The sequence below is a fragment of the Neolamprologus multifasciatus genome, chromosome 11 (genome assembly GCF_963576455.1).
Source record: "Neolamprologus multifasciatus chromosome 11, fNeoMul1.2, whole genome shotgun sequence".
Lineage (NCBI taxonomy): Eukaryota > Metazoa > Chordata > Actinopteri > Cichliformes > Cichlidae > Neolamprologus > Neolamprologus multifasciatus.
Genome location: NC_140449.1, coordinates 30914221 through 30925852, shown reverse-complemented (window position 1 = coordinate 30925852; position 11632 = coordinate 30914221). Strand labels below are relative to the sequence as shown.

Below are 11632 nucleotides of genomic sequence, written 5' to 3'. Positions count from 1 at the left end.
AGCGAAGGAGGATGGATGGACAGATTGGGGACCTATGCGCCAACAGGCCTTAATGTCTGTCCATTTGAAAGCAATTCTGACATCCTACTATTTTAATAAATTCTACTGAATGTCACATGTATGGTTTTTTTTTTGGTTTTTAAGATATACTGTAGGGAGGAAAAATATAATGAATGTCAAACTAAGCCCATTCAGGACTGACAAATAGATGAAGTATTCAGCTTAGTGAGTTCTGTTTTGCATTTTTTTTTAGGAACCCTGTTTATTTATTCTTTTTAGAAACCGGTGTAAAAGGAGGGAAGAGAACATAGAGACCTTGGGAGATTTTTTATTTTTTTTTTAAAACAAACAAACAAACAAACAAACAACACTGCATGTAAACTTATGGAGGTTCGGTATTGCCAAAATAATAGGTGACAGTAGAAAATTGAGAAGGAGCAATGATTTGTCCTTTTCATTTAAACAAACTGCTAACACACACACACACACACACACACACACACACACACACGACTCTATTAGTGTAGAAATAAAAATTATAATTTATTTTATAATTAAAATATTAAATGAATATATATAAGAAATATTATATTAATATCAGATGGACTAGACAGTTTCCTCTGGCACTGATATTGCATGTACACTTCAGAGATTGTAAATAAATTGTGTTTTCTAAAAACTAACAAAGAATTGTGTGGTTATGTTGATTACTAAACAAAATAAAGCACAAAAGCACTCAGTGTCTTGTGGAGGCTAAATCCTCTCCACAATTTAATGCAGGAATCTGTCTGCATTTCTGGTTTTAATATAGTGTTTTTAGTTAATTTATATTTTATTATATCTACCACTCTTCCCGTTAGCTCAGAAGCTGAATATTTTCACAATCATTTAATACAAGAACCAGTCAGTCATAAGGGATCGACTACAGTATAGTCCAAAGAGGACCATCGAGGGAAGGAGAAGAGGAGCAGAGAAGTTGAACAGGAGTCTCAAAGGAGAAATCTGGATGATCCAGCGGCCCCTAGGACCGTGAAATAAAAACTTTAACGAAAGAGAACTAAATCAAACTGTGACAGGGAGAACATACTCTTTATCTCTGTCTGACCCCATCATACTCAATTAACTGATTTTAATTAGTAAGCCTTCTCTCCACATCATGTCATAGGCTTTTTCTATATCAAAAAACCACTGCTACGACCCTCTTTATTTGTGCTTTTCTGACTTTGTGTTCCAAACACAACACCAGATCCCTTGAATTTCTCCCTCTTCTGAACCCACTTTGATTTATCATTTGCTCCATCATTTTACAGATACTCGATGTTAAAACTATAGGTCTGTAATTTCCTTGGTTTGTATCATCCTTCCCCTGTTTCCCACCACTGCCTCTTTCCACCTTTTGAAGTGCTCAAGTGAGCTCTGGTCTTAAATCCCCGTAGACATTGATTACACACAGGTGTTGCCAATCTGAGTAGACAACACGCCTTCTTCTCAAGGTGGAAACACTGGTACAATGAAAAAACCAGCACTCACCTCAAACATGAATGGGTCGTTGTGATTGGGTTTCTCTGTATTACTGTCTTTTTTGCTTTTGAAAAAAAAATTGAACTGAACTGAATTTCCACAGCTAGACATGAGCGTGACACTGATAATGTCCTTCTGAGGAGGGGGGCTTTCTATACAATCACTTGGAGGTCTGTATTTTGATTTGAAAGCTGTAATAAGCTGAAATAATAAACTAAATTCACAGAAAAACAATAATGCAGTTCTTTATGAAAACTAGTTTTTATTTGATTGAAAAAAAAAAACAAAAAAACAAAATCATAAACACTCAAACAATCCTAAAGAACCAGAGAATTTCTCATCGTAACATTGTTGAACCAAACCTATAAAAAAAAACAAAAACAGAATATTTCATCACATCATTCTATGTCTAAAGTTCTCTGCAGCAAAAAAGCTGCAGCTTCTTGCTCTGACCTTCATTTATTTTAAAGGTAGTGTTGCACGCATTACAGGACCTGCTGCATCTACATGAAAGTCCATGGAGGAGGAAAAAAAAATTGTTCACTTTGCACTGCTCAGGATTAGAATCGTGTTTCCGTTCTTTCCCAAATGCAGTCGCATTCTTGCAAAACGTCCCTTTCGGGCATTGTGGTCAGGATGCTGAACCTGTTCCTGGAGATCTCCTGCAGCTCCTTGATCAGTCCCTCCAAAGATTGACTCGGCCAAGTTTTGTTTTCGTCACTTATAAGAATGTATGTCTGTCTCTTGATCAGCTCCAGTCGCTCCAGGTCTTGCAGCTTGTTGAGGAGCAGCAGGTCTCTTGTTGGTTCCTCAAGGTGGAATCTACAGAAGACAAGACAGGAAAAAAAGTCAGCTCTAGTTGCGTGTTGGCAACGATAGACCCATAATGGGAAACTGTTGACACGATTATCTGTAGTGTTTCAGTTGTACTTAAGAAATCAACACAGAAAAAAAAAAGCTTCATTTGCAGCAAAATGTAAATTATGTCACTTTTTCAAGTGAGATGATTTGATGCTGCAGGTCACACATAAACCATCAAATGGAACTTTTACTTTGTAATAGTAATAAAAATAAAAATCTGCTGGGCATACCGTATCCTGAGAGTTTTGAGTTGAGGAAACAGTGTAGGAAGCTGTTTGCAGAGACTATCATCAGAGCGGTTATGATCTATGTCCAGATGCTCAACTTGCTTGAGTTGAGATGCAATGGCGCTCATCTGGCATGCGCATATGGATGTTCGCAGTGTCAGACTGGTCACCTGGGTTGGAAGGTCTTCCGCATAAGAGGCAAGAAAATGCCCTCCTATAAGGAAAGAAATGACAGGACAGAAGTTACAGAAAACAGTTTTGGCCTGGAGCTTCACACAGCTTCACTATACACACACAATACAAAGATTAAATGCATGTTTTGGCTCACCAATGATTGAGAGTGATTCCAGCTGTTGCAGATAACTGAGCCAGGAAAAGAGATGGCACTGCAGACCATCCCAGGGGTACCTGTAGTGGACAGCAAGCGACTTGAGTGAAGTCAGACCCCTCAGTGCGTTCTCCGACAGGATGATTTCTGTGTAATTGACTAACTCCAAAGAGATCAGTTCTGGGCCGCCGTACTCTCCTACAGGATAAAAGAGGTGGTTAGTTAAACATTTAGTCTCTGTCAGTTAAGTTTAGCATAGCCACACAATACTGCACAACAGGCTGTGTGATCACAATACTAATCAGAATAATAATCCCAAGAAATTATGTGGATTACAGTTGGTCCAAGATAGTAACAGTAATAGACTAAACTAATTAAATAATACAATATATTACAAGTACAATACAGTTTCCAAAATTTAAGAAATAGCACTAATATATACATCAAGAATATTACAGAGGTGAAATATATATAATAATGCAGCATGTGTGCAGCTCAACTGACTTCAATATGATGGGTTTTGTTCCAATATTAAGGCATAATGTCAAGAAAATATTGTATTTTCTTGATGAAAAGCTCTTGTCAAAGGTGTAAAAAGTGACTGTATTGGTTCTGATGCTTGCAAGTGTAAAATATAATCAGGAGACTGGCTTACCTGGGTTTTCTGGGTCCAGTGGGTAGAAGTAGTTGTTGGGCAGTGACACTGGTGGCTCCCCTTTCATTCCCCAAGATAAGTGTTTGAGTTTCTTCAGGCTTAGCAGCAGGTTGTGGAAGATGAAAGAGGGCACTGGCTTCATCCTCTCAAGCCCTTCACTTTCCTGCTGGTGGAACAGCAAGTACTCCAGGTTGACCAAGCGTGACACGCTGTTGATGAACGCCACAGTGTCATCGCAGGACATCTGAATGTTGCAGACGCTGAGGTGAGTCAGCTGCTCTGCTAGTTGCTGACTCTGACACTGCACCAGTAACGGCTCAACCCAGGTGGCGTTTCGTACCCCAAGACTCGTCAAGTTGGGGAATTCACACAGGTTGTCTAAGTATTTAATCTTGTAATACTGCCGTTCCCTCACACAGACAATGGTTTTGAGCGATGGGAGGGACTTGCTGAGAATTTTCCAATCTTTGGGTCCTAAATGTTGCACTGTGGCACGGCTGACCCCACGGCACTGCACGGTGTCCCAGAATCCAGATGTGTAGCGGGGAAAGTTGGAGAGTCCTGCTGTATAATCCTTCCACAGGAACGGGTGGTCGATAAGATCTCTGAAGTGTCTGCAGCAGAGGCGGGCTGTGTGCTTTTCCTCAGTGTTCAAGTAGCCGAACACCAAAACCCAAACTTCAGGTGGCAGATATGGTAGCTTCTGGACCTTCATGTTGACTGTTTGAGCCATTGCACCTCAATTCCTTACACAAATTCAACCAATGCAGAGGCTGCAGACCTACAATTAATAGTCCTTTGTCCCTGAGTAACTGATTCGCTGAAAGGTAGGAGAACCTGGAAAGGGAACAACAACAGTTTACAACTCAGGCTAAACAAAAAAATGACCAAGACCTCACTTAAGCTCTTTTTTTATGTAAAAGGAATAACTATCCCAACGTCCTTGTGGGTTGCCATGTGAATTTAAAGAAGCTTGTTGAGGTGAAATTTGCTTGTACCTGTGAGTCACTGAAAACAAGGCCTCCTTGTATTTATCTCCAAACAAATAAATTAATCGCTGACTCAGTCTGGCTTCATGAAACGTGGATATAAAAAGTCATATTATTATTAAAATCTGGATTATTTTCACAAAGCATTTCATGCACACATTAATTCCTTACAACCAGCCAAAAAGAAACAAATAAAGGATAATCTGAGATGTATTTTAACAGAAAAACCATTTTCCCTCCCAAAATCACTTAAAATAGGTCAGTAAAGATCTATCTATACTTTATATGCTTAAAAACAGCATTGCAGTACATCTAACCAGCAGAGATGCTACAACAGGTAAACTTGAACTACACAGCAAATTATAGTTTGTTGTAGAGAATAATCCTTACCTTGCAGGAGTTTCTGAAAAGTTCAAATCCAGTAAGAAGCAGATGGAGAAGCTCTTCCAGCCTACACACACACTGGGCCAAAGCAGAGTGACCATCCCTGGTCTGTGACCCTTAAAAAGCTTGCTGGTTAATTAACATATGACTTTGTCATTAAAATAATCCCTGTATATCCTCTTATTTGTCTGCTGTTGACATCATCAGTCAAGTGGGGTGTGTCAACGACTCCTTTTACACCTCAACAACTCTCGATAGGTCAATCAAACGTGCTTGAGTCTCCACACCCCACTCACTGTTTCATGTCCTTTCTCTTTCTAATACACGTCTGAAAGCTCACCGTGACATATTGCTGTTGCATGTGTTCATACAGAATTCCTGTGTAAAATGTCTAAACTAGCACACTTAGAAAACAACACCAGTCACACATTTTTTTGTCCCTTTTTCTTAGCTAAATAGGAATCAAAGTAAAGAATATTTTCAATGTTTCATTTAAAAGAGTTTATTTCAAGCTTGTAATAACTGAATGTTCTACAGCACCAACGGATTTGTAATCACATCAGAGTTACACAGATCTTATCTGCAGTCCATCACTGTAGATCTGCTAACTCAGAGGCCTGCAAACTTTAAACTTTAAAAATCTGTTTTTAGCACAAGTTATTTTCAGCAGCCCAAAATCTGCATGGAGCCACATAAACATGTGACTACTCTGTAGTAGGTTCTTTTTTTATGCACTTTAACTGTATCCATGATCACTTACAAAAACAGTCCAATTAAAGTAAGAACTGATCTAATCTTTAGATGATGATTAATTTCTTCCAAATCCTTTTGGAGCAGCTAGAGCGGGGGTGGGCAACTCCAGTCCTCGAGAGCTACACACCTGAATCAAATGCTAGCTTGTTATCAAGCCTTTGCCAAACTTGATGGCACGCTGAAGCACATCTGATTCAGCTGTGTTAGAGTAGGGATGCATCTAAAAGCTGCAGGACAGTAGTTCTTAGGGAATCTAGTTGAACACCCCCGCTCTAGCTGCTACAAAAGGATTTGGAAGAAATTAATCATCATCTAAAGATTAGATCAGTTCATACTTTGATTTGACTGCTTTTGTAAGTGATCATGGATAAAGTTAAAGTGCATAAACAAATAACCTACTACAGAGCTAGAGGATCGTTTCTACAGACTGAAGAACAGCAATAAAGATCTTCACATTTCCTATCACAGTTAATACATGCATACAATTTGTGCCAAATATTTTATGTGGAGTATGTCAGTAAATTTCAGCTGAGGGGACTCGGTGATCATTTTGTACAGGTCTGGGGGATTTTTATTCAACAGTGAATAAAAGTTCTAAATAGAAATACGATAACAAGCTTAATGCTCTCTAATTAATTTCTCCCATGAAACCATACAAAAGTATTACAAATAAGATAATAACAGTTTAACATTATAACACACATCTACCTGAAAACTGATTCTCCCCCGCAGAGCCAGTAAGAAAAAAGTAAATGAGGGGAAAATGTGAGATGGGTTTAACAGAAGTATCGACCACTTTCTCCCACCAAAACTACTGCAAACATCTTTTTAATGATGCACTAGCATAACAAAGAAATAGAGAGAGCAGGGACGAGAGGGCGTCGTACAACTGTGACTTAAACAAAACCTGCATAACCTTTATCTGCTGTTTAGAATCTACATGTATTCATCTCAGGGTCGGCGGGGTCAATGAGTCTCAACAGCTCTCTGTAGCTAAAGACCCCAACAGAGGGGTTAAAGTTCATGACTGGTCTAAACCAGTCAGCCGTTTTCAGACATGCAAAAAAGCTACATACTGTTCTACACATTAAAGGACAGAAGCTCATGTGAGAATGGGAAAAACTATGGGAAAACATAGGTGCCACTTAAAGGAAACTACTAAAGAAGCAGTAACAAAGTCAGAAAGAAAATCTAATTTATTTAAGTGTTATTTAATAAAAATCACTTGTGGCTCAGAATCAGTATTTATGGGCAATTCTATCCTCTTAAGCATGACTGATCTGTGTACTAGAAAATTAATCAGTTACCTGAAAAAAATACCTGAAAACAAATTTTAATTTATATGAAACAAAATGGTTAAAATAATTGTAATATTATCTTTTATTATTAAAACTTAATCACAGTCAGTTTGTTAAAATGATTTTGGGGGCAACAAAAAATAAATTTTGTATGAAAAAAATCTTACATCATAGATTTAGCGTAATTCAAATCTCTACTGGCTCAATGCACCAAAATAGATTTGTCACATGAAAATGCCCAAAGACTTTGAAACACAAAGAATAAACTCGTGCATAATGTTGAATCAATCATTGATGATAAGTCGTATCAACTTTTTAAAAGTGAATATAAAAGGTAATGTTCTGTAATGTTTGTAAAAACTTTGTTTTTTGTTGTTTTATCAAAGAAGTGATGAGCAGTTTGCATCAGCAGAATCAAAAATCAACACTTTAACTCTAGTTTGGTCATTTTTATTCATTTTGTCTGAGTGCAGCTGAGCTCCGTCGGATCTATTTTAAGCTGAAGAAGTGAAGCTGGCCAGGAAGCGCAACAGTGAGGTAAGCTGTCCTCATATCACTGTGTTACTGTACATTAACATGAGAGTAGACACTGCTGATTTTTAGAATGTGAATCAGCTGTGAGACAAGCCAGGAGAGAAAAGCTGGTCATTATGTGGACATACTCTCTGCAATGGACCAGGTGTGTCTGGACGACTCCCCCTCACTGTAACGCACATAAATACCAGAAAATGCAACTCTTCGATTTCCTTTTCAATTCGTTTTTCTAAAGACTCATAAAAACATTCATTCTTGTGTATTGTAAGAATTCCTAAGCAATGCAAATAAAGTGTTTAGTGACGAAAGTAACTCGCCTCTGTCAGTGCGCCCCAGGGTGGCTGTGGCTACAATGTAGCTTGCCATCACCAGTGTGTGAATGTGTGAAAGACTGGATGTGTAAAGCGCAATACAAATACAGGCCATTTACCATTTGAAGAAATATACAAAATGCAAAGAGTTGATAAAAACAAAAACATGGGTAAACATGCACAAGGAGAACAGACAGAGTGATAAATGATAAGGTGGAGACCATATGCACCAGTGATTGGACACAGATGAAAACAACTGTGACACTAATGAGGGTGGAGCAGAAAAACCATAAAAGAGCACAACCTATTGAAATTTCACTTATCAGTGCTGGGGCATATTTATCCCTCTCCAATTTTCTTCCAATATATATTAGAAAATCAGTTCGGTTTAAATACTCAATTTGTTTTTCCAGAAGTTAACAGGACTTCATGATCATGGTGAATAGGTCAAATAAATCTTCAAATTAAATAATAATAATAAAGTATTGTGCAGGGTTTTCACCAAGTAGGCCAATAACTACAAAGACCTAAAATAAATTCATGTTCTAAGTTAGATGTATTCAGGGCTGGACTGGGCCAAAAATTGGCCCGGGCATTTAGACTAGAGACCAGCCCACCAGGTACTATAGGAAAAAACATAAAGCTTTTGAATGAAAACAAACACTGTTGTCACAGTGATGTACACTGTCTTGTTGGTATATATGTATCAATCTAAACTTAAACCTACACCATCCTAAACAGTACCCGAAAGTAGACTGCTTGGTCGAGTTAATCTCCTGAACTATCTACAACACATGGTGAAAACCTGAAATTAAGACAGAGAAGACTAGAGGTAAGACATGATCATTACTGATTACTGATGACAGATTTAGATATATTTTCATAAACTATTTATTTGCCACATCAATAAACAGCATGGCAGGGCAAAATATTTTTTCTAACATGGCAACCTTTAAAAAGTGAAAGGAGATAGAAAGACAGGTGAGAAAGAATAAAACTTAATTGACTTTTTGATGGCATTTTACACACAGTACTGGTACAGTATCTAGAAAATGTGGGAAAATACTGGCATCATATACAGTACTTAGCTACTTCTGAAGAAATTATGATGGGACCCTACAGTAATGGATTTCTATACATTTTACATCAGATGAAAACGTTTGTTGTAAGATTCAGATAATTATTTGTTAACAGCTAGACATTTTAAATGAGAATAAGAAAGTATTTCTTTGTGCCCCCCTTTTCCCTGTTAATGCCCTACCTGGCCCCCCTGGCAAAACTTTTCTAGACCCGCTCGTGCACAGTTACCAGCTGTCAGCTACTGTCAGAAAAGGATCCTGGTGTTATTTCTCAGAAACAGTTCATAACTTCCCTTCAACTCATTCATGTCGCCTAAAAGGTAAAACCTGTTTCTCCATCACCTGTTCAGCTCTGATGATTCAGTAAGGACATCTCCTGGTTTCATCTTCATGTTTCCCTCTCACCAGATAACCAAACCGATATCATGACCAGCAGCTTTTACAGCTGTGGCTCCAGCAAACACCAGCTGATACTAGAAATTAATATCAAATAAATTCTAACAACAGCTGATCAAACTTAAACGTGCTGCTGTTGTTTAGCGCGACATCCACTGGTTTCTTCTTTCTGGCGCAAAGTGAGCGATAAACAAACAAGAGAGAAAAGCCGATCAGCTGATCACTGATCAGTTTCATGATTGAAGTAGAAACAGGGGAGGGAGGGGGAGAGAATGAGAGAAGAAGAGGCAGCTGTGCAGCAAAGACAGAATAACTCCAACTTTGTGTCTTTTTCATTGTAGCTGAAGTCCGGGACAAACTGCGTTCCTTTTCACCTCAATACGAAACGCGCAATATTTTCTCTGAATACGAGACGATTCCGTTTCTTACCGGACGGTTGGAAACTCTAATAATTAACCTTACAAATAAAATAAGATAAAACAAGTTCAACATCAATAATTTCATAGCACCCGCCCAGCAGTATAGAAACTCCGTCATGCTAGCTAGTACACAGTACGAGTTATTTTAACTGACTGTAAAAAGGCAGCATAACGAAAATAAACTACACCTAAACTTGGTTTATATCTGACCCAGATAGACTGCAGGTCATAACTTCTTACCTGAAGTTCAGTTCACCGCCTTGGGTCTCTGCTCCTCCTGCCTTTCCGTCATCCACCTGCCAGCGTGTTGCATCTGCTGGCCTCCACCACTTGCTAATGTTACTGAATCTGTGGAAGCTCTGCAATAGCCACCACCAAACAATTGAGTTATTTTTACACACCTTCAGCATCTGGCCAATCCGCCACCTTTCAGTGTTTATACCGTTACGAAAACAACAAACAAAAAAAAAACAACAAAAAAAAACATTGGCCCATAAAAACGAAAAATCACCATCGGCTCACCGGGCAAATGTCCGGTATGCCCGATGGCCAGTCCAGCTATGGATGTATTGAGTCAATAAAAGGAAAAAAAAAAAAAAAAAACCCACACACACCTATACGGGTTTCTATGTATTGTAAGGACACTTTTTCCAAACCAGTCCAGGTGGTGGACTATGGGGACACCACTGTCCGCTGGCCCCTGAGAGATGCTGAATACGTCAAAAAATCTGTTTTGAGCCACAGAGCACAGATCTCACTTCAAAGTTTCTATACACGCAACACAACTAGAGATATAAGAACCTGTTTTTTTGCAACCTTATTAGGACATAGATAATTAGGTGAGAAGCCCCGCCTATGAAAATACTAGACATTTTAACACCCAACAGGATTTGTAAGGACACTGGCTATACAACACAACATACTTGTCACCAAAGTATATTATAGGGCCAAAAACGAATAAGTGGGACATGGCTAAACTCAAACAGTACTACTGCGTATTAAAATTAATAATTAACAAAACATGTGGTCTTATGACAAAAATCAAACATCACAAAACACAAAGACCTGAATTTGAGAATCAGCTCAATGCAATTTGAAAAGACAAACCTTATTCTTAGATTTGTATTGGAGCCATCACATATTTATAATGTGAATTCAAGGATCTGATAGATCCACATTAAAAGGAGACATATACTCTTCTTTCTTCACAAGTTGACACAATTCCCTATAGTCTTTATGAAATGTCCAATGCTTAAGTCAAAGCAATACAGGGATAAGAGTTCCAAAGGTAACTTTTCAACCATGAATTCACAGGTCTTCTCTGTTAAAGGCTAGCAATTAGAGGTTAGATTTCCTAGTTGGTATATTATGCATTTACATTAAGCTCATATCTTCCTTAATTTGAGTTATACAACTGCTGATGAGAATTTGCTTTTAGGAACTTTTCCCCTCAGTATCAGAAAGCCTCACTGAAAGACAAATATTCAGTTCCAAAAACAAAGTGCCAGGGTTGTGTATCTTCAGAGTTCTTGAATGGGTAATAACATGCTCTCAAGCACAGAAAAGGTGCTTTTCACATATCATGTTTCTTTTAAGTACAGATACGGGCACACAGTCCTGGCACCCTGATAGCTACCCATTTTCGCGAACACACAGAAGAGGCTTTGAAAATCATGGGTCTTCAGACTAATCTGGGTTGGTCTGACAGTCAGCGAAGGAGGATGGATGGACAGATTGGGGACCTATGCGCCAACAGGCCTTAATGTTCCCATTTGAAAGCAATTCTGACATCCTACTATCTTAAGTTCTTAAGATCTCAGAGTTCTTGAATGGGTAATAACATGCTCTCAAGCACAGAAAAGGTGCTTTTCACATAT

General features: G+C 38.4%; 1 protein-coding gene across 1 annotated transcript; it reads right to left on the bottom strand.

Moving 5' to 3' along the window:
- Nucleotides 1-363: 363 nt before the first annotated feature.
- On the bottom strand, nucleotides 364-11513 carry LOC146508828 (uncharacterized). Its single transcript, XM_085177961.1, has 4 exons — nucleotides 3593-11513; nucleotides 2938-3135; nucleotides 2613-2823; nucleotides 364-2343 (listed from the first exon to the last, which is right to left on the bottom strand). The coding sequence occupies exons 1-4, from the start codon at nucleotides 4323-4325 to the stop codon at nucleotides 2082-2084; spliced, it is 1404 nt and encodes a 467-aa protein (XP_085034087.1). The 5' UTR covers nucleotides 4326-11513; the 3' UTR covers nucleotides 364-2081.
- Nucleotides 11514-11632: the final 119 nt, after the last annotated feature.